Source organism: Physeter macrocephalus, chromosome 2 (assembly GCF_002837175.3).
Source record: "Physeter macrocephalus isolate SW-GA chromosome 2, ASM283717v5, whole genome shotgun sequence".
Taxonomy (NCBI): Eukaryota; Metazoa; Chordata; class Mammalia; order Artiodactyla; family Physeteridae; genus Physeter; species Physeter macrocephalus.
Window position 1 is genome coordinate 68,424,020 of NC_041215.1, and position 24,416 is coordinate 68,448,435.

The window sequence follows — 24,416 nt, forward strand, 5'->3', positions numbered from 1 at the left end:
TAAAAGGGGGCAGATATAGCCAAGAATTTGATCCTATACTGAGAACTGCAATCACATGGTGAAAGCAGATCTTTGCTCTTCACCCACACATTTCTTCCAATTCATTGTTTTCTCTCCATCACTCCACTGGAATTTGGTAGTAATTATCCAACCAAGGCCCCACTTCCCCAAAGTGGACCCTACTACACATTTGCCTGTACCAGGTGGATTGTAGTTAAGGAAAAAAAAAAACCCACATCCTCTGAGAGTTATTTTCTACTTCTTTCAATGAATAGAGAAGGTCAAATGGAATATGACATAAAGAGCTGATGCATGCAGAAGTTTGGCCTCTCAGACCAGCCACTAAAAGGAATCTTTGGACCTAAAACAACAGCAAGAATGAGAATCTTGCTTGAGGGAAGAGTTTGGAAGGCAAGCATTTGCCTTGGGAATTTTTTACCCACAGATTTACTCTTGCTTAATTCTCTCCAACACCTTTGGTGGTCCATTTCTGAATCTGTTAAGATTCTTAGGTGCTGTGTCTTATGCTCTAGTAATACAAACACCTCATGCTTCATTCATCCATTGGTATTCACAGTTTCCCAAGTGTGCCCCACTCCAGATTCTAACTCACAATCTCAGAAAATTCTCGTTTCAAAACTCATCTAAGAGGTTATATTTCCCAATCACCACCCCAACCTCCTAATATAGGCAATGTTTCCTCTCCCAGCACTCTCTGCTCTCTGAGTTTACCTATAGTGTAATACTTCACACTGCATTACAATGCCTATGTACTGAACTTGTCTGTCTCCGTCACTTCCTGAAGGCAGAGAATTTGCCTTTTAATAGGAATTCCCGGAACCTAACACTGTACATACTAGCTCTCAATAAATGCTTGTTGAGTGAATAAAAAAATACACAGATGCATGAATGAATGAATAGATGAATGGATAGCAACATGGTCCCTGCTCAGTAAGCTCAATCTAGCTGGGGAGGCAAACAACTAACTGGCTAATTAATAATTAGCCAAAGTACAATAGAGATAAGATCCAAATGGTGAGAGAGCATAACATGAGCAGAGATGAATTGTTTCTTTCATTTATGCCTTTTTTTTCTTGATGTCTGCTCTATTGTTTGCGCTCAGAGGAGTGTTTAAAAATCATTATTGAATGATTGATGAACAAGACCCTGATATCTTTTGAAAAAAGGATTACCATACAAGTCCAGCAGGGAATAAAACATATTAGAACATTAGATAAAGAAAATACTGCTGGCTGCCTACAGCAAATATGTTGAGAACATCTTGACAAGGAGGATTTCCACATAGTCCTAACAAAGGTAATAGTAAAGTTTCTGAGTCACTACAAAATTATTTCTAGAGACTAGGGGGCAAGTGATACTATATGTTGTGAATAAGGGGGTTCCAGAGATAGCTACAATCAGGAAACTTCACAAACACTAAATGAGAAAATCGTTATAGGCTCACTCTGCTTTCAAGTGCTTAAAAAAATGTCCAGAGGCTACGTTTGCAGGAGGAATGTCTCAGTATTTGATCTCCACCTTGTTTGGTTTGACATGTTGACAACTGGAAGGTTTGCTACTAACAGCTAAAGGGGGCCTAAAAAGAAGATAGAGCGAGCCTACAGATCCCCTTCTTTCTAGTTTCCAGTCTCAATCTTTTTCCAGTCCCTCATCATTTCTGGCCAGAACCATAGCTACTTAAGTATTCTGTCTCCAGAATCTCCTTCCTATCACTCTATCTTTTACATTGTTAAAAGAAGTGATCCTTTATAAAACAAGATTCAATTCTAATCTTCCAGCACCTTCAAAAGGTTTTTTGCCTGCTCCTCCACCTGGGGTAGTTCGGAGACTGTGGGGAAGGTCACGCCATGATGATTTGAGTGAAGCATAAGAAACTGTAGGAAAACTATGGGGCTTTGCTGTGGGCCTCAGTATCCCTCAGTGGTAAGTAATAGTCTTAAACATTTTTTTAAATGTTAAAACAAGTATTGTAATGTTATGGAGCTAAATATGAAAGTCACAGGGATTTTAAAGAGAAAGCATGAGACCTTAAAAGAATGCTCACCTTTTGATGGCAGCTGTTGCATTTCACTCAAACCCCCAAGGCACTTGAGGAGAAAGGTATTGAAGAACCATCTACAGGGTAAAGTTTCAGCAGCTCCCCAATCTGTAACAAGCCCCTGCCCAGCCTAGCAACTCCCTGGCTCAAGAACCTACTTGTTATGAGAAGGCACTTGGACTTTTGTGCCTCTACAACTTTGTTCTTGCTGTTTTCTCTACCTGGGATTCTCACCCCTTTCCTTGTCTGCTTGGTCAACTTCTCTTGCCTTCCTTCCTTCAGTAAACGTTCATGAACTCTACTCTGCCAGGTGTTTTACTAGGTCGTGGTAGGATGTGGATAAAACGATCCTGCAGCGATAGTGAGGAGGGTCAAGAGAAGTCATACAAGAACATTAATAAACAGAATAAGGGTTGATGTTGCTTGCCATGTACATAGCACCTTGATGAACACTTTCTACACATCATTCTATTTAATCCTTATATCAACACTGAGAAATGAGTTTTGTCATCACTAAAACTTGCCTCAATGTCACAATAAATGACTTAGCCAGAATTAAAGCACAAGTGCATGCGACTCTGAGTTATGCTTTTAAACATCACTCACTACCCAGTTTGATAAGTAACCTTCTGGATCCATCTTAAATGTCCCATCTCATCTGTTTTTCTTCTCTGAAAATTCCTCCCTTAAAGTATAATTACTTTCCCTCGACCTGTGTTCCTGTATTCTTTAACACCATGATTTCATTAGGGCTATTTGTATAAATGTTTCCTCTCACCAGGCTCAGAAAGTCCCAGTACAGGTGCCACCTCCGATCCATGTGTACATTCGTCTCCTCCTGGCACAGTGGACCTGCTGAATGTGGCAGGATAAGGTAGGCCCTGTAGTGAACCAAGCTCATGAAAACTTTGCAAAGATCAAACTTGGCTGCCCACAGGCCTTAGGTATGTTTTGTTTGGCCTATAAAAGCATTTTGAATTAGTTTGTCAACTTTTAGAAATAAAGAGTTTATCTTAAATTCTGGATTTCTAGATTCTTTTTAAAATTGGAAGATTTGAAAACATTGGTCAAGCATTCTTGCATGACCACAGTTAGCTGGAGCTGAGTGGCAGCCATATGCTCAGGAGGGACTCTGGGCTCTGTAAGTCCCTGTAGCCCCTACCATGCCTGCTGTGCTACCGTGACTACTTTACTCACTTACGCTACTGGCAGGACCCTGACCCTAATATCTGCAACCAGTCTACTGTGCAATTTCTAAAATCTCTTACTTTCTATATATCCATATGATGATTATGGTCTACAAATAATATAATTTTTGAGTTAATTGCAAGTAAAATTCAAAGCTATCAAAACGGTGTCAATACAACACAAATAACAGTAGACTATTCATTTACCACCGTTAGGCCCAGTTTACTAAGTATAAGTTAAGTAAAACAAAATGCCAAGGGTAGAAAGCCTCATTACCACATAAATATTAAAATATATAATTGAGTATGGCATGTATAATCTCTCATCTCAAATAAATAGAGACTACTCAGGTTTATTTACAACTGACTCATGGTGTTTACATAGCTATTTTAGCTCACATTTAAGACATTATTTACAAACTACTATAGTGTTGTTTGTAGTGATTACAATTACAAAAAACTTTATTAATGTAAAATCTTAAATGCTTGGGATAGAGATTGGGGTCAAGTTTATCTTTATATTGTGACTGTTTATAAAAAGATATGCTAAGCAAATATACTAGGTTAAATTGTTTGTAAAAAAACAAAAACTGTTTACTTGGCACAAATTTTAGACTCATGAATTCCCAACAATGTAAGTGCATTGTAAGCAAAAGCTGGGTACTGCTTAGGTTGGTATTTTGATATAATAAATACAAATCATTTTTCTCTATTCTTTAAAACAGGACTCTTGCTAGACAGTACCTTTTTACCCTAGTTCAACTTGCAATATTTTTTAAAAAAACAATAAAATATTGTTCCTGTGAAATGTATTGTTTCACTCTGACTTTTCGTCAACTCAGACAGTTCTTTCCCCCAATTCCACTGACTTATACCTGACTCTACTTAGTAGTGTAAGTGCAAAAAGAGGGCCACAGTTAAGAGTAATTCCCAATTAGCTGCCTAAACCTTCGATAGACACATCCATTATATTAAAAAAAATACTTTAATAATGCAAGAGTTGGCAGCAAAACAATAAATGCCCAAACATGATGAATAGCTGGTTAACCACTTCTGCAACAAAAGGAACAAGAAAACCAAGCCAGCCCATTTTTGCTTAGTCTTGTAATAGATAAAATCATAGTCTGTAGTTTTATTTATCTATTACATTAGAGGGTCACCCAACATCTGAGATAAATTGGAGTGCAAATAAATGGCTTACCTCTCTTAATATTCATTCATAGGAAAAGGAATGAGTTTTATGGTGCAGAAAATAACTTTAAAAACAGTTAAAATTGATAGTAAAATCGTGTCCTACCTGGGTAACTTTCTCTGTCACATTGTGTGTTCGATCTTTAACTTTGGGTGCAATAATGGTTTTATCTGAAGAAGGAGGGGATGTGTTCTTTTTTTCAGTTTTGACATCTGAAAAATTCAGAGTGAGCTGTGGAATCTTGTTAATGGTGCTGTATTTGTTGAGGTTTGAATCCGACGTGGATCCCAGGAGGCTTGACTTGATATGATTAAAAGGCCCTAAAAAATTGGAAAGTATTTGTAAAAGCAATATCAGGAAAAATTAAGAAAGAGATGGTCTTGAATGACCTGTTAGTAATCCATGACCATTGTGACCCTGATTCAGATGTGACTAAATACAGCTGGCTGATACCTGTTCACCATCTGCCATATGGAGCGGCATGTGAGTATCCAAGGATAAAATGGTGCCCTAGGTGTGCACCCAGAGAGCAGATGACAGCTTTAGCTGTTAACTGGCTTCTTTCATTAAAGGCTGGAATAAAAGAACGAACTCTACTTCCTATTATTAGCTAAATTCTACTTTCAATGTTTCTCAAGAATTTCTTTTTTTGTAATTTAAGAATTATTCAAGGAAGGACTTTTATAATTTAGGAATTATTCAAGGAAGGTTAAAATCATGTTGGCCATGAAACTTCTGAATAGCTGTCTAGCCTGCTCCAATTCGTATTACTCCCTTCTCTGTGCCATAACAAGTGACAAGCCAGTTGTGTTCTTCATATGCTTCTATTACCTGTATGAGATGCTTCCCAGAGATTCTAAAAGAGTTAAGTCCAGACAGGAATTTCAGGTAACATTGAGAAGGACAAATGTCATTTGTGTGTATGGGTGTGTGTGTGTGTGTGTGTGTGTGTTATGTGGACTGTATTGAAAATTTTGGCTCCTATGTGGGATTTTTAAATCTTTCCTTTCTTTTCTTTTTTTCCCTTTTAGATTTAAGGCTGACCACTTTTTGAGGGAAGAAAAAAACACAGCAGAATGCTTTGGCAAACATAACTTAAAATTGAAGTGACCATAGTTGGGTAAATAAGACTTGTCTGGGGTTGGTGGCACCTGGTTACATCTTTTTTTTTTTTTTTAAACCATGCTATGCATTAGATACCCAGATCTTATTCCTGCAAATTTGGACTCTTTGACCAACGCTAGTCACTTCTCACATTCCTTTCTTACGAGGAAAATTTGGCACTGTGCCAAGACCCTGGGCCCCTTAGTTGAGGATAAGTACACTGACCAGCTACATATTCTTTTGAGATGAACCTATTGTCTGTTGCTTATAGAGAGTCAAGAAATGCTCCAAAGAGTTTCTGATACAATTGGTAATATTACTTATACCATTATGTAGCTCTTAAAAATTAGCATGAGGAAGACTTTTATAAAAATCCTGAGCCCACGAGTGCTATACAGGTATTAACTTCCTGCCTGGAGAGTGCTTGAAACATGCAAACTGTGTGAATGAACTTGCTAGTCAGCACATTTTTCCTTATGCTATTTTCATCCCCTGTTCAGAATGAAACTAACACATTTTGGAGATCAAAATGTGCTTTATGCACCAAGTGAGGTATAAACCCTTGAAAATTAAATTTATAGATTGTGTATTTTGGACCACAACTGGCAATCAACTCAGATCAAATATAATCCAAGAAAAAAAATACCCATCATTTAGTTCATATTCACCCTGGAGGAAAATCAAACTATATTCGTTTATAAAAGTTTATACTGATATTTGGTTATTATAAAATATTGAAATGATTTTAAGAGATTTTTTTTATCTATGTAGGAAACCCTGTGTTCCTTGAGGTGCATTTCTGTTCATTCTCTGAGTTTTATCTATGATGACGGCCAAGTCTATCCATGTAAAAAATGTCACTAAGTTCTCTGGGCATTTATTTCCCAGTATGCTCTCATTTGAATATAGATTCTCACTCTCTTTTCTATTTATATGACAAGAAGAGAAATAAGAGCCCAAAGTTACCAAATTAATCTAGCTTTCAGATAGGTCTATGAGAAACCTCATTCTTTGTAAAACTCTCCTATACACATCACTAATTTAGTTTTGTAACATATCCTAGACAGCGTGTCCTTTCTTGTATCATTCTATGGCTACATTCCCAGCCTATATCTTAATATTTAAATTTGTAAAATATTCTAGGACTTCAGATTTCTTAGATATTGTCTTTTTCCCAAATCTAATGTCATATTTTCACTTCTTAGGTGACTTTACTGCACACAGGGATATTGACATGAGATTATATAACACTGAGCTCAGGTATATAGTTAAATTGTATTTCAGACCCTTAAACACAATTTTCAACCTCTTTCTCTATTATCCTTTTATATATTGGACTTTTGTAGCAGACGGCCTACAGAGTTGTTAAAAAATTGGGTAAAAATATGGATTATCTGTGATGTTAACACAGAAAGGCAGTGTTACATGTACTTTGCTTGTCCTTGTGACCACTTCAAATAAACTCCACTGAATTGGCTGCACTGATAAGCAAGTAGTCTCAACTGTAACAGTACTTCACCCTAGAGGCATCTGTGTGGGAATTTTTGTTTGTTACAGTGATGGAAGGTGTCTATTCTCTCACCATGAAAAATTGACCCGGATGTCCCAAAGGGCATTCATGTAGGTGAAAAACCTATTTATAATGATCTCAGCTTGTTTCTCTCAACTTGTTTCACATATTTTAATATACACTGAAACTTTCAGAGCTACAACTGCCATATAGAATGAAGATTTTTACTTTTTTTTGTTCATAACTTTACCAAAAGTTGTTCACCATTTTGGAAAACCTAATCACTTGGAGCTACACTACTTGTGTTATTTGAGTTGCCAATACAAAATTTCAGACTTCAGGTTACAGTCTGTGTTTGTAGCTGTCACATGCAAACATATAAATGAAGATATGTGAATCTTTTTAAAACAATGTTGGAACAAAATATTATTAAATTTGCAGACAATTATAGGAATCACACCTAAATCATTAATAAAATTTCTGCTAAAATATTTTATATTATTGACCTCCTATATATGTAAAATGATATATGATACAACAAAAAGAAGCCTATATTAATTTTTAGGTAAAAAATAAACACCTGGAATGATTTAAGAACTCCCTAGAGATCTGCCACAATGTCTCCATAATGTCTTTTTTATTGAAGTATAGACAGTTTACAATATTAGATTAGTTTCAGGTATGCAACATAGTGATTCAATATTTTTATAAATTATACTCCATACTACAAAATAATGCCTCTATTTCCCTTTGCTGTACAATATATCCTTGTTGCTTATTTATTTTATACAGAGTAGTTTGTATCGCTTAATCCCATACCCCTATCGTGCCCCTTCCCCCTTTCCTTTTGCCCACTGGTAACCACTAGTTTGTTCTTTATGTCTGTGTTCTCCATAATGTCTTGATTGCCATTTCTTCTTCTAATCCATCTTCTAGTTCCCATTGCTTATGAAGGCGTATGGTCTGCAAGGTCTTTTTTAAGTATTGGAGGATAAATATACATCCTGATGTTTAGTGAGATTTCTTTCTCCTGTGCAATGCATTACTATTGCATTGCATGTTATCCCATAGGGAATCATTTTGACATTACACTTAAAACCAAGGGCCAGTTCATTTTTGAGGATATCACACTTTCTCACTTTCTCCCCAGTTGATTTTGGTTTTATTCATAATTTAATTTTGATTATTTACTATTTTAAAAATTTATACATAAATAAGTCCGATCTGTCATTATTTATTCCAATAGTGGTTTTTACTTTGTTATCCCTCAGTACTCCTGCTCTATCATTTTAGCCAGTACTTATATGGACTGTTTTATCATGTCTTTAATGTTCTTAAAACCAAATTTTTAAATTTCTGATTATCACATTATACCTTCTAGTGTAGTTACATTTGAACATTAACATATTGAGAGAAATATTTTATTATAAACTGCTTTCCTTTTAACTCCTCCTTTAAATTAAAGTTAAGGAATAATGTTGATCTTTTAGAAATAGGTTAAACCATCTCTGATCGTCATTTCAGGATAGTAAAATGAGTATAACAAAAAGTTGAAATGAGGGGACATTAGTCTGACAGGGCTGAGAAACCACTGGCCAATACACATCACACTAAGATTTGGCCTCAGAATATTACTTTATTGCAATCTGTGTTTTAGCTTCTCTTACTTACTAGTGGAAAATCTTTCTAAACTGTTACTCTATTCTGGTTTTTTTTAATGTTAAATCTAGACATTTAAAGAATTCAGCAGAACTTAAAATACTGCTTAAAATAATTCATGCACGCTTAGATAAGGCATTCAAAATCTATTTCATCTTGTATAATAAAAATCATTATGCTATTTTCCACTGATTTTGAAGCAGATGTTTACATGCAGGGGTCTTTTAGTGTCTGCAAATAATCAGTGTCAGCTTAGGTTTCTCTGAAATCTGTCTAAATTCTAATGAAAATAATTTCCTACACTTTAATTAAGAAAGGTATTAGTAATATCCTCATTTTACCAGTTGTAAGCCCAAGCAGACACAATAGAAGGCCAAAATGGAATAAGAATCAAGGACCAGAAATTAGAATGCAGGGTTTCCTACCTCCTAGGTCTATATTCAGAAAGGCCTTGGTTGAGGACTTAAAGGTGAAAGGCAGCCTCCCTGAGTGTGATCATAAACAGATGGCATTTAAAATTCTAATGAAAGAAAGGAGGATAACCTGAAAAACAAAGTAAATGAATTTAAAGAAAATAAATGGGCAGAAATCAAGGGAAATAGTAGATTCAATATAAAAGAATGTAAAGCTCAAAAGTACTTAGGAGGACTTGATATTCTTCACAGAAGCATTTGCAGAATGGATGACCAGATTAAATTTTCTAATATACTAGTAGGAGGTGGAAAACAGGTGACCAAGAAGACTAAACCAACAGCTGGATAAAGCTCTAATATATTGCAAGTGTCTGAGTAAATATAAAATAAGCCAGGTTCTAGCTACAAAGAGATATACTGCATTTAAAGATCAAGCTAGAGGCTAAAGCAACATCTAGGAAGAATTTTAGATTAAAGGTATTTAAAATTTTTATGATAAGGTTGTTTCAATTTATCATGAGTTACAAGATACTATTCTCCTTAAGATGGTGCTGGAAATATAGCTAAGGACATCTGATAAATTTAAAAAAATAACAATGCTATTAAAAAAAAAAAGATTATTGCTCTTGAGAGCCAAATGGGATGGGAGGGAAAGAAACCAAAAAGATTAAGGTTGTTTTCAAATCATCAGGTCTTTATACAATATTTCTTACAGCATGAGTTTATTTGGCTAAAGTTTAATAAAACCTAAATTGCTGAAGTGGCTTAAATTAACATTAAAGAAAATGTGAATTCAGTGTTCATTAATTGGATTTTATAAAAGGTCACTGTCAATAAGCATAAGGTAACCAGTTTAACATTAAAAAATATTTAAGAATTAGTCACCAAATTATTTGTAATCAATATCCATATTGATATGGATATTGATAACATATACTTTATAGAAGAAAACTGTCACGATTGAAAATCAATTTTCAAATTCTTATAAGATCACAAATATTTGGTATGGCCAATGCAGCATATGAGATACAAGTTGTATCAGATCTGTTGATTTCCTTTGTGTGTCTGATAGGTTTTGTGGCTAGAGAGGAGGTGAAAGCTATAATAAATCTTGAGGGTAGTTTTGTTTCTGACTCATATGCCAGATTCATAGACAAGTTGGAAACTGAACATATCATTGTCAGTGGGATACAGAGTTACTTGGGATAATGAAGAGGTAGATGCAATAGAAGGGTAAAATTAATGACTTACTTACTAAAAAGGGTAAGTGGGGTTAATTTTTATGATGACTTGGAAGGCAGAATAAACAGAAAAACCACTAGGATTAAGTTTGCCTTCCACATGTTAGAGAAATTGTTTAAAAAATGATGCACACACTCACACACACATATAAATAGCATATGCAATTTATTTGAATTAACTTTTTCACTCTTTGATAATGGGTTACAATTTTGGATCTCTGAAGTCTTATTTTAAAGAGTCAGAGTGCTAAGGGAATTATTAAAGGAAAACAAAATTGATCTTAAGAAAGGAGGTAAAATGGAAATTATTCCATTTTAGCAGAAAAGCTTGCGTACCAATTTGGTGTTTTTATACTGTGATGTTACATCAAAAATAGAAGTAACTGGCTAGTATCTGTCCACTCAGGATAGATGAAGGGGAAAAAAATTACATTTTAGCAAGAAGGATTTGAGTTAGCTCTTTGTATAACAGGCAGTAAAATAGATTTTCCAAGAAAGTTAAAGAATGGGATCCTCTAGAGATAAAGATGCTTCTATCACCTGTGCAGGAGATTTAGCCAATACTCTTGCCTGAGGGGAATAAACTGCAGTAGATGATCTTGAAGACCTTCCAAGCGCATTTCTAAATCATTTATTTTATTTTGTTAAAGAAATTATTTTTGGTTGAGTTAGATATTGAAAAAACTGTAATTATGTATTTGCATACAAAAAAGTGTAGAAATTTGTTTTTTATTTTTAAAAATTTTTATTTAAATGTGGTTTAGTAACAAGGTCACAAAAATTTAAAAAGCACACTAATGCATTGTTCTATATCTATTTAGCGTATTAACTGCTCTGTGAAAATCTCAAAGAGCCAGACACTTAAATAGTTTTCAAAATCAGAGCCTGAACACATAATAAGGACATTGGAGGGTGCATTTACATTAAATTTTTATTAAATTGCACATGTTTTATCTAATTTAGGAGTTTAACTTTATAAATATTAATATGTGAAAACTTTCTACAATGGGTTAGAATTTCCTAATCCCAAATTCTGACTTTTATGATTCATTTTTATTCAAGGACTATTGTTATTAAAAAATGGAGGATTATGCCCATCGACAGACAAATGGATAGAGAAGATGTAGTATATATGTACAATGGAATATATTACTCAGCCATAAAAAGGAACAAAATTGGGTCATTTGTAGAGATGTGGATGGACCTAGAGACTGTCAAACAGAGTGAAGTAAGTCAGAAAGAGAAAAACAAATATCGTATATTAACGCATATATGTGGAATCTAGAAAAATGGTACAGATGAACCAGTTTGCAAGGCAGAAATAGAGACAGAGATGTAGAGAACAAACGTATGGACGCCAAGGGGGGGAAGTGGCAGGGGGTGGTGGTGGTGGGATGAGTTGGGAGATTGGGATTTACACGTATACACTAATATGTATAAAACAGATAACTAATAAGAACCTGCTGTTTAAAAATAAATAAATAAAATTCAGAAATGAAAAAAAAAATGGAGGATTGAGGAAAAAAGGGTTGGAGATTAAATGGATTAGTTTATAAGAAAAAAACAAAATTAATGTAGTTTGAATGACAACTATGTGAACTACTAGTTTGGAAGATTAGCAAGCTCAATTTTCTATTTATTGAGAAAAATTAGATTTAATTCTCACTGCATTTAAAGATCACAGGAAAATTAATGTCTAATAATTTATTGCTAATTGTTAAATGCTAAAGCCAGTCATATTTCACACAGACCAGTTGTCAAGAGCTGTCTGTATTCTGTTTCTTGAGGTTATGTTCTGAATTATATCAATTCAAATCACTACCCACAGCTGACACTAATTTGCTCCCTTTTAGAAATCTAAGTGGACAGGCCAAGGATAGAATAATCATGTATATGAAATTCCATCCTGCAATTGGAGGTCCCCTGCATAGACCCTTTTTGAAGTGCTTACAAAATAAAGTTAGGATGGGGAGAAGCTGCCACGATTTCTCTTATTTTCAAATTACCCTGCGCTGCTGACCAGAAAAGATCTTTAGCTTCTAGTGCTCTTAATTCATAATCATCACCAGCTCTGAATTAGTTAGAGAAGCACTTGAGAAATCAATATACAAAACTTCACAGTGATCGAAGTAGCAGTGACATACGGAAGAGGCCAAAACAGTGAATTCTAAGTAATGATGGTTACTGGTGGAGACGTGTCCATGCAACACACATGCACAAATGAGTCATTGTCATCATATGCACACCGACAGCAGCATGCATAGCCTATGTTAAAGGACTAAGCTCCAAAAGTTTTCAACTGGATGAGAATAATATGATTGTTATATTTTGTGATTATTTGCATCTACTATAATAGAGTAGAAAAACTGAAGTGAATTTCCAATTTTTAGTCAAATCCAGATTTATACAGAGGTATTGCCCAGTTAAACATTACCCTACAGTAGCTGTAGGTCATGCTAGTGATTTCAGACTTATATAGGACACAATTAAAATGATTGAAATGTAATATAGAAAAATAGAAAATGACTATCATGCATATACAGTTTACTACTACAGTAAGCTTAAAACCATACCCCCTGCCATCCAGGAACGTGAAACTAGTTTTAAGGAAACAAAAGAGGAACAAGTGAAGTGATGCTGTCATGTAGCACTTTGCTTATTTTATTTATTCTTGTACTCAAAAAGGCTTTTTTCTTTTTGGCTGAAATAGGCTTATGTGCCTCTTTTATACCGGAATATATTTAGCTTAATATTTGCTTCTTTCCAAATTATTCAAATATTTAGGAAGTCTTCATTGTCAACCTAGGCTCATACTTCTTGCAGGAAAAAGGAGTTCATAGTCATTTTGGTGGCACAGCTGAGAAAGTAACAATGTCTCCAGCAAAATCAAGCCATGATATCTCCACCAGGCACCTGGGCTCACTAAGGGCAGCATGATGTTGCATTGAACAGGGCATACAGCAGGCAAGTTAACATGCCGAGTAAAGGGGCAATCTAAGCATCAGATGATGAAATTTGAGTTCATACATTACCTTTAACATTGCGACCATTGTCTGTTTTGAGCACATAAGGAAAAAAAGAGAGAAATATAAAAAGAAGACTAAAATTATGTCATATGCACTGAATAACCTCTGTAACAACAATCAGAGAAAACAGGATGTAATGATTGAAAATTTATCTTTGAAATTAACATTTTGTACTATTCAACTAAGTAAGATGCATATGCTAAAAATATCTGCCATCATAAGCATCTGTGTTCAAATATGTGAAACATTTATCTCACTTAATTTAAATGGATTCCAAGATCCAGATTTTATAATTATGACTGTTTGGAGAAAGCCATACCCACATGCCTGCAATTGTGACAAAAACTTTCAAACTTGTCAGAAGTCAATTTTAGTGTTACTTCAGCCATCACTTACAAAGAAAAACTACACAGCATTTTGCATGTTAAGTAACGTTTTTCATATTTAACCTACTATGTTAATAGAAAAATGCTTCTAAGACAATGGTTTACTTTAATAAACCAACTTGCATTATTAATCACAATTTTATGAACCATTCTTCCCACAAGTGTTCTTCAATGTACATTTTGGAAATACCAAATAGTACTCAAAGAGCCATTCTTAGGCAAAAATAATTATAAGAAATCAGTGAAAGATCTGACTATTTAAAGGTAATGTGAGCTTTAAAAATTTATGTTGTCCACAATGCACTCAGTGTAATACCTAGAAAATTTAGGAGATTTGTTTATATTATAACGGATTTGTGGTCACATCTCAGAATGGAGTGTTTTCAGATTTATTCTGAGATTAGCATTCTGACTCTTTGTTGCATATATGCTACTAAAAAAATATTCATTACTAGTTTTGAAACAAACAAGCTTAATGTAAATGAAGTCATGTTAAAATCATTCAAATATATCCAAAATTTGAAAAATCTGTTCCACATTTGTTGACATTTATGCTAATGCTGTTCATATTTAAAATCTTGGGATATATAATAATTGTTTCAAATCTTACAGTTGAAGCAATTTCAATAATGCAGTATAGTGAATTGCTAGCATAGACACTACCTCACATACAGATGCACAAATAAAATTGTGACCTTACATGTCAATGCTCTGCTCTCTTTGAGGCACCATAACAAACAAATAGGGTTAATGGAAGAGACCTCGATTACATAGAATTAATTATCTCCATCAGAAGCTAGGCCAACAATCATTAATAAAGTAATAACTGCTTGCAAGCAAGTAGTTAAATATTATAATTCTATTCATCAACCTGGAAATTACATGTAAAGAGTTGCAATTTCCAAAAAACCAACTGCCCCAAAGTTACATTATATAGTTAATGCTGCTTTGACATTCTGAGGCAGAGCATGTGGTCTGTGTGCTGGTGCTAGCTGAGATCTGCTTGTTGACACTGTAGGTACAGAAATTGACACTGTATGTGCAGAAATTAGAGTAAGCACTAAGAGTGCTTGACACTGTAAGTGCAGAAATTACACTGTAAGTACAGACATTAGAGTAAGCACTAAGAGTCTTGTAGCAGTTTGACAGAGTAATTTTACGTCTGTTCAATTTAATAATACAACAATTGGGGTTTATATTTTGTATGTCTGTTTTATAAAATTTCATTTTCTTGTAGTGCATTTTTACTGTATTTACAAATATATTGGTATGTGATGGATAAGAAAAAAAATTCTGGTCCTTCACCACAAATGATTTGAGAACTATGGTTCTAAGGTATTTGATAATATAGATTAAATGAAAAGATAATGTAAAATATTATGCACTGATATATCTGCAAATTATTTAAAGTTCTATAAAGATAGCCTGTATAGGAGGGAATTTCTCTTCTTGAGTGAAGAGACAACAATCTGAATTCAAAATCTGGTGCATGTGGGATTTAACTTATTAAAGAGCTACATGAATTCATAAAATTAAAATCAGGTTTAAAAGTTTTCCATCTTCCCTTATCAGTGGCTCAGTTTCTAAAGTATATTAATTTATAAAGCTTTAGGAAGTATAGGTTCGCCTATGCTAATTAATGATTTTGTAGCTAAAATTGAAGTACAAAATACCCTCTGAATTTATCTGTTGGTAGTCAGACATTGACATTAGCATCTGCAAGCAAGTGATACAGTTTTTTGAAAATAACAAAGCTTGGGTGGGAGAAGAAAATTGAGGATGATCTCAACACTGAGTGTCCCCTGAATAGAACCTGTACTGAGAAACCCAAAATATTAACACATCCTCTCCCATAATTGTATCAGTAACTGTGTGCTAAATGGAGACCATATAAAATTGAAAACAATAAAGTTACATCATGAAATCTGTTCTAACCTACTCAGCACCACTGTCAAAACACAGGCTAAAAGTCTGTACCATGCACTGAATATGTATCATTTAATATTGTTTCTGAATGTTATTACACTGTAACTCAGGTTCTAGGCAATAAGGCCAATCTCTGAAAAGTCAGTATGCTTCCTAAAGATGACTACACAAATTGGACTAACAAACAAAAATATATGCTGGTCATTTGAATTATCATATTGGATTTACTGTTGTTCAGCCATAGGATCCATTGCTCAAAGATCAAATTTCAGAGACTTCATTTAGTCAGGACAGAGTGAGCATGCTGTGACTAGATGCTGTAGAGCCTTACACAATCATCCAGTTTGGAAATTGTCCTTGATTTTATTTTCCTTTTCCCTTTGACTTTCTTTGGACTAGAGATTAAAGTGGATGTGCTAATTGCTCTGGTACCACATCAAATCTCTCTCACAGAAAACTGTTCTTTTTGTTTCTTTGACATTGATTTGTCTCTCTTTGAAGTTTTTCCTGCCAACTCATTTTCTTTCACCTCTTCTGCCTTCTCTACTTCACTGCACCCTTTAAATAAAGATCCCCACATGATTCAATCCTAAAACTGGTTTAAATTTCAGAGTACTATGGAACAGATAACTCATTATTTCCTGATGGTGTAGTTCTGGAACATAATTCATGAGCACGATCCTCTCAATGTCACACCAAGGCTTATTGAGTTCCTTCCATGAAATAGGCAACTCTCCTGGAGACCAAGGCTGTGGAGCCAACTATGCCAGAACTCCTGTGCTAGAGAAGCTCTCAGCGACATCATTATTTGTTTGTATATCTAATAGGAACGCAAGACATATAATGTGGAATAAATGTAGAATGTAAGAAATGCTATAATATATGTAAACACTGCCTTGCACACTCAGGTGTGAAACCATTTAATTCTTCTGGTTTGGAAAGGAGAAATGGGTCCTTATGGCTATGAGTAGTAGTGTGAGGACGGACAAAGTGAGGAAGAGTATTCCCAGCAGAACAAAGAAATGAAGCACGAGAATGCATGATATAATTTTGGGAAAGGCAATTAGTTTTGTGCAGGTTTAGAATTAAGTATATAGTAGGGGAGGAAATCTTGCAGGGGCTAGAAATGAGGCTTGAAACCTAACTGTGGAGAGCTGGAAAAGTGTCTAGTACCCTACACTAAGGAGCCCCGTGATCAGATATATGTTTTAAAAAGAAAACTAGTGGCAGCATGGATGATGATGGGCTCTCGAAGGAATAAATACCACAGAAAGGACAATGGGCCTCTCAAGAACCCAAATCTGTAGAAAGGTGAGACTAATGTATCCGTGCAATGGGTACCCTGAATGTGGACCTCCCCAGAGAAGATTCAGTGACTCAACAGACCCTTGCAGCAAAGTTTCATGGAGCAGGAGTGAAGGAAGAAAAGCATTGCATGGATGGATTGTGGATCTGGAGACCAGTCCTGGGTTTGAAGGCCAGCTCTGACATTCTATAACCTTGGACCAATTATTTATTTAACATATCTAAGCCTTAGTTTCCTCATCTATAAAATGGGCTTACTAATAGATCCTAACTCATAGTGTTGCTATTATGAGAATTATATGAGAATCAATGTGTGTCAAGCACTTACATTGCCTCATGCATGTAAATATCCAACAAATGTTATCCATCATCATGTTAATGACGGATTGCTTTTAGCATTGCCTTTTAGGCATCCCTACTTTCACTACTGGCTAATACATGAATGTGACCTTGAAGAAGGCAGAGAGAAATAAATGAATTTTGACTTTGCCCGTCAAGTTGTTTTTGGTGGAGCCCCTTCCCCCTACCTATCCTTTCCCTGCTCCCAATTAGTGTATAGCTTTCTAATCACTCAGTATATCACATTTCATACACCTTTTCCTTTAGAGAGAGTTGGTCAATAAAATAGTCCTGTGACAGCACACTACTCTTTTTTGCCCAGGTCTTGACTATTTACTAAATGCAGCACAATTAATTATGCTTGAGATGATAGTGTCATCACCTAAACAGGTCTTATATTAAGCATTAGTTAATTAACACTCCATAAAGTAAGCAGATAATAGTAATCATTCTATCTCAGAAAAGGATGAAGAAGCCAGAAGAAACCAAATTATTCACTAGGGCTCAAAGAGGAAATCAGTAACAACTCTGAATGTAGAACTCATATTTTTAATAGACTCTACTCACATTTCTTCTCCAAAGGTATAAGGATTAATGTCAAAATTAAACACAATAAGAAATACCTTTCTTTACCCCGTAACATATGTTTCCATATTTTAAAAATACAAACATACCTTCACTGGCATGTCGGTCTCTAAATATGTTCTTGGGGTGGACACTGAATCCTTCTATATCCTGAACCGATGAAGCCCTCCGTATACTACAAATGCTTTCCTTTGATCTGGAATGAGTCAGCTGGGAGCTTGACTGCAGCATGTCAGGATAGAGTCGGTCCCATTGCCTTTTGGGAGAGGAATGGTCAAGAGGTCCGGATATATTCACCAAGGGGGAACATTTGCTGGGCTGTATCAAGGCTTTTGTATCATCTGCTTCCGAGGGGCTGCAGCTTTCTTTTGTAGGAGACTTAAAGTGCTTCATGGCTACGGAGTCATCGCTATGCTTAGATGAATCGATCACTACCACATCGGGATCTTCTTGTGGTAAAGACTGCTTTCTGTAAGTGAGAACTCTCAGACCAGGGAACTTGAACCCAAAAAGTTTCCCTACAAATACAGACAGGAAAGAACACTGTTACAAGACAAAGGATATATCGCTTAAAACAAACAAACGAACCTTGTTGACTCAGATTTAAATACTGTGTAAAAAGTTATTAATTAATACTTAAGTCTTTTTACAGTCGGAATGAGGTATATTGTAGAAAACTTCTCTGGGACCAATATGAATTATCATATAAGTTGTAAGAAAATAGTGAAATAATTTTACCATGTTTCTGATGGTTAGATATACTCCAGCTAAATAAAAGCATTATTTGGATGACGCAAGGTTTTTTTTTTAACAAACTGAAAAAAAAATTCACTATGCATCCATTTTTTTAAAGGGAAACTGAAGGTTGGAGCACAGTTTAGAAAGGAAAGAAAGGAATGGATACTTTGTATAAAAGGGCCAGATACAGGAAAGATTATATTATATTATATTGTATTATATTATATTATATTATGTCGGGGTGGAGGTAGAGGGGGATGTAATTGTATTGGAAGTGGAGGAAAGGGAATGAGCGAGGGTAAGGCATTGGCCTGACATACCTAGAAGGTTTGTATTGGATAATATTGCTAGTCAAGTGTGGCTGGGAAAAGTGGGGTCAATTACATATGTCCTCATTTTGTTTGGGATTCTTGAAAAGTTTTTGGTTTCAGAGAGAGGTGTACACATAAGAATTTCTTTTTCCTGATTTTTTTTTTTGGTTCCAGTGTCTAAGAATATGGCATGGAATGTTAAACATATCTCAGAGAGGTTGATACTTAGAAGTGCAACTAAATATAAACATTAAAAAGTAGATATTAAAAATAAAAATATTAGCTAATAAACTTACTGGTAGTAAAAAATGCAAATTAAGACAAGATAATATCATTTTCCACTCTTCAGTTTAGCAGTAAATGAAAAAAAGAAACATAACATCTGGTGCTGGCAAAGAAAGCAGACGAGCATTCTGACTCTTTGCTGGTAGAATTGCAAATCGTTACAAATTCTTTGGAAAGTCATCCTACAATATCTATTAAAGTGAAAAAATACACTTTTCACTTGACTCAGCAATCTCATCTATAGGATATTACTGTACAAAGGCACAAAAACTAGATACAATCTTAATATACACTGGAAGGAGAACAGTTGAATAAATGTGGCATTTTTATACTTTGGAATCTTATGATGTTCTTTAAAAAACAATATGTATATGTTTTGATTAGAAGGTTATTCAAATACAGTTTTATGTGAAAAGGCAAGTTTCAGCTTAATGTGTTTATGGTGATATTATTTCATTAAAAATAATAAAACCTTATGTTTGCCCATATAAGTTGCATGGCAGTAGAGACAGATGTGGAAGAACATACTCCACAGTTTTAATGTTGACTGGCTCAGTATAATGTATTGCATTCCTCTTTATATATCTTTATTGTTTGTTTCATCGAGCATGCATTCTTTTATAAATTAAAAAAAATTAAAAGGTAAAACTTCTACCCCTAGAAGAAATGAAAAGATAAGAGAAAGCTTTCAAAAAATACTGCATAATTCAAAGCTTTTCTAAGTATTGTCTACAAGAAAATGCCAATTCTAATTTTTATTTCTGTTCTACAGTAGCCTAGGTCCACATCGCCCCATGGCTTTACAATCACATGTTGCCCCCTTCGAGTCAGTCAGCTGGTGTATCTGGGCTACAATATTATCTACCTCCTTATATTCTTTAAATGTCATGGGCACCATTATCTTTAATATATTTACTATGAACTTTTTCTCAATGCATTGAGGATTGTTTTAAAACATGGAAGAACACTCTCAAAACTTATGAAATTTTCTGCATTATGTTTGAATATACTCTTCCAGCAGATGGTCTTATCTACACACATATTTTCAATTCCATCTTTAGCCCAAAGACTCATAAATCTATAACTCAAGCCTAGACTTATTCTCTCAGCTCCAAACCTGAATTTTTAATGGCTTCATCAACATCCTCTCTTAGAAGTCTTAAAGACACCTCAAAATCCTGTAGCAAATCCGATCTCATAATCTATCCCTCAAAGCCCAGCCCTTTTTTTTTCAGTGAATGGCATCACAGTCCATCTAGTTGTATAAGCCTGAGACTTGCTGGCTATTCTAGTAGTTACTCTTCTCTCTCACCTCCATCCCTTGAATCCAATTAACCCACTAATTGTGTTCATTTCACCTCCTGAATATCTTTTCAGTGTTTTCACTTCTCTTATCTCCACTCCTCTCACTTTGTGGAGATAAGAAATCACAGTTCACCGGATTTCTTTCGATAAGATGCTAATCATTTTCCACATTTGAATCATATTGTCTGTCCTTTAAAAAATACTAACTTCTGATCTTGTCAGCTATTATTTAACCTTTTACTACTCCCAGGAACTTCCTGCTTTGGGCATGAAGATAACACTAGCCCCACTATCTGCAGCTTAATTTTTCCTCCTTGCTCTCTAGAATCCAGCCATATGAACTTTTTAATTCCTCCAGAGGCCTGTGCTTCTTACAGATTCAGGGCTTCCTTGTGTTTGATAATTATTACTCTTCCTACTTAGTACATCCTTTAGGGTTTTTTGTTTCGTTTTGTTTTACAGAAATCCGTTGCATTTCTTTTTAAAACAATTTTTATTTTATATTGGAGTATAGAAGATTAATAACGTTGTGTTAGTTTCAGGTGTACAGCAGAGTGATTCAGTTATACATACTCTATAATAACATCCTTTAGGTTTTAGCTCCAAAGTCATTTCCCATGGGAAGCTTTTCCTTCCTTCTGAACTGGATTAGCATTCCCTTCATAATTTTCATAACAGCTCATAGTTATACACTTGTTGATTTTCTGATTAACATTTCTCTCCCCTAGTGGACTGTAGGAAGAGCCCTTATTTTGCTCACCAAATCCCAGTTCTAACAGAATGTCTGAGCACTGTAAATGAATTTCCACTAGCAGATTCTAAACTGATAATGTCCTTCAATTTTGACTGTGGAAAAACTAAAATATTTAATTACTCTGACCAACTTAACTAGAGAATCTTAGTCTCCTGGAATTGTGTTTACTCATATTTACCAAAAATGATTAATTGAGTAGAACCCAGTAGCTGATGGAAATGGTAAACTTTATACAATGCCCTATATACCTGATACAATACACTGTTAATTTTCACCTTTCTTCCGAGGTTATTAATTGTTACCATTCTGATTCTAGAGCATACGCAAAAGTTTTTTCAAACTCCTCATCATCTAGTGAATTTTATGTAAAATACCTATTGCAGAAAATTTTAGAATTAAGCAGGCTAAGTTCTTACTATAAGCTTTCATTTGTGTGCTAGTAGTTAACAGTGGTAAATATAATTGAAATAGAATTTATCGTTCTGGTAAAAGACATGACACAGTGCACAAACTCCAAGTACGTTTAGCATTAAACTCTGGATTAATTAGTAGATGTGAGTAACCACTATGTGCAGATACAATTAAATAAGGGTGCATCACAGTATCTATTTTGCAAACATTCTTACATAATTCTAACAACTTTTATATGCTCAAGTAAATTGCCAAGTTAAAAATCAGTGAACTGCATCAAAGTCATTGGATTAGTTTTTAATGCACTAGGAATTGAGTTATAAAGCAGTTTACAAATCAATTCTGCAAGCGTATTACAATTCACTGAGGTCAATGCCTACTCTTACTCATTTTTCATCAGTTACATTACCCTCCTCCTTTAAAAATAATTCACTGCCTTTCTTAAATTAATGACTGCACAAGGCATTTAGTTTGCTCCTACAGTTTAGTCATATCCAAGGTGGTACAGATGGTCTTTTCTGCATCACTAGGTTAATACGACCATGTTATATTGCATTACAGATTTAGTTGTCTAACCGCAGTTCATCCGGAAAGAATACACATTGAGAATTTTGCTCAACGTTAGCACTTTCAGGCATGAAATATAAAACTTAGATGAGTGTAATCCTGTTATGATTCTTAACATTAAAAAAACACCCTTGTAAGTTGTCTCCATATTTTAGTATACTTGTTTTCTAACTTGAATAACTAAAAGGTATACTATTTAGCCTATTAGCTACTAAAATGTTCAATAAATCTGAAATAATAACAACAGAATCAGGGGTGTTTTGCACATTTTTAACACATTCCCCAAAATAATTATAAGTATTGATAAACTACTTACATGAACATAGTTTTGTTTAAATGCACCATTTTTCACTTGAGAGAGCTAGTTTCTAACATACATGAACTTATAATTAACTACCACTACAATGTCTTTCTCAGGACATGTCACTTCTGTGAAGCTGCTGAAAATAAATTTGGAAGCTGCATCTTCATACACGCTGTGTTACATTTAACTAACAGCTTTTTACATCTCAACCAAGAAGGCACACAGATATTCCCAGTGTCTTTCTCTTTAGAAAGCCTGTAATTATGACTTCAATCTATATATGAATAAATGTTAAATACTTGGCCCAAGGTTAAATAGGAATTCAAGGTAAAATCAAAATAAAATAGCAGTTTCCTTGATTTAATTTCAGTTTTACCCCAAACTTGGTGTTTTCTTGGTCCTTAAATATCCACAAGAGAATCATAACTCCCTCCTCTAAATAATGCAGATAAATGCATACACACTTTTTTTTTATGATCTCAGAGGTCGAATAACAAAATCCTTCTCCTCCAACCAAAACCCCTCCATTAACCTCCCCTAGGATTCCTAGGATTAGTTGACTCTTAATATTCCTTCCAGTTTTGAGTTTCTTTGCATGTATATTTATACTAATCACAGTTCACACAAAATTATAATGATCACAACTACATTTCTACCCCTATGTCCTGTGGGAATGGGACTTTAGCCAATGGTTTTACTAACTTTTCTAAATTGAGAAAACTTCATCAATCTGAATTATTTCTCTGTCTCTCTCTGTCTCTGTCTCTCTCCCTCTCTCTCTCCTCTGGGAGCTGATTCTTATCTACTAGAGTTTGGAAGAAAACTATTATGCTAATTTTGACATGAAACAATGTTCTAACTTAAGAATATACCTAGGGATATTAGAAACAGTAATATTTCTTGCAGAAAACCAACTATGTCTGAAAAGTTCTCCATATATTCCCAATCACTTAATTTCCTCACAATTACAAATTCCCAATCATTCCCTTGGTTTAATTTCTCATCATTTCTACAAACTCTTAGAACTTTGACTACTTAATAATTTTACTACTAAAATCCAGTTAAATATAAATTAGACACACCTTACTCTTGCTTCGTTCTGCTTAGCTGAATTATAAACTGAAAAGCAGAGAAAAATTTTAGTTCCAGCAGTCATGCAAATCAGAGAATATAGTGGGGTAAGGAGAGGACATATGTGTGTGTATATGGGGGGAAAGTTGTGAAGGCTACGAGCAGAGATATTTCCTCTCACAAAGGATTAGGGGTGCTGGGAGGTATCTTGATTGGATCCCTGAAAACAGCCTGGGCAAAAGGGTTTTGGGGAAGCGTTTTCAGGAGATATGCCTAGAAGGAAAAGAGGAAGGCAAGATTGGTAAGAGCAAGTAAAACTGATATGAAAATGTAGCTAAAGCTTCGGTCAGTTCTCCTGGGAGCTGTGGAGCTGGGGTAGCCCTTCAGAGTTATGCCAAAATGAAGTTAGTGTATCTGTTTTTTATCTCCCTGTTGCAGCCAGTCACTGGCTACAGTTACCCAATGGGAAGGGCCATGACCTTGGGTAAGGCAGTTCCTCGCCTTTGACTACAGCTTCCAATGAGGGGTGGAGCTGTGTCCTGAAGTGGCCAGTATTTCCAGCAGCTGTCCCCACCCTGAGGAAGGTGTCTGAGGCACAGTGCCTATGGTACAGATGGGGAAGGATAGTCAGTTTGGGGTCTGAAAAAAAATTATGATCTGAATAAGTCTACTATCAGCTACTATCAGGCAAAATAAGAATTCATGAATTAATATCAATGTACCTTTCTATAATCAGTG

General features: G+C 34.9%; 1 protein-coding gene across 3 annotated transcripts in view; it reads right to left on the bottom strand.

The window, feature by feature from the left end:
• The window catches only part of KCNH7 (potassium voltage-gated channel subfamily H member 7), a 464,718-nt gene that overhangs the window by 114,998 nt on the left and 325,304 nt on the right, over positions 1 to 24,416 (bottom strand). For all 3 annotated transcript variants that reach the window (XM_055088195.1, XM_055088197.1, XM_024122327.3), the window contains exons 4-5: positions 18,022 to 18,450; positions 4,544 to 4,758 (exon numbers count right to left, since the gene is read on the bottom strand). In XM_055088195.1, coding sequence (XP_054944170.1) covers positions 4,544 to 4,758; positions 18,022 to 18,450 — 644 coding nt within the window. The remainder of the gene's footprint in view (positions 1 to 4,543; positions 4,759 to 18,021; positions 18,451 to 24,416) is intronic.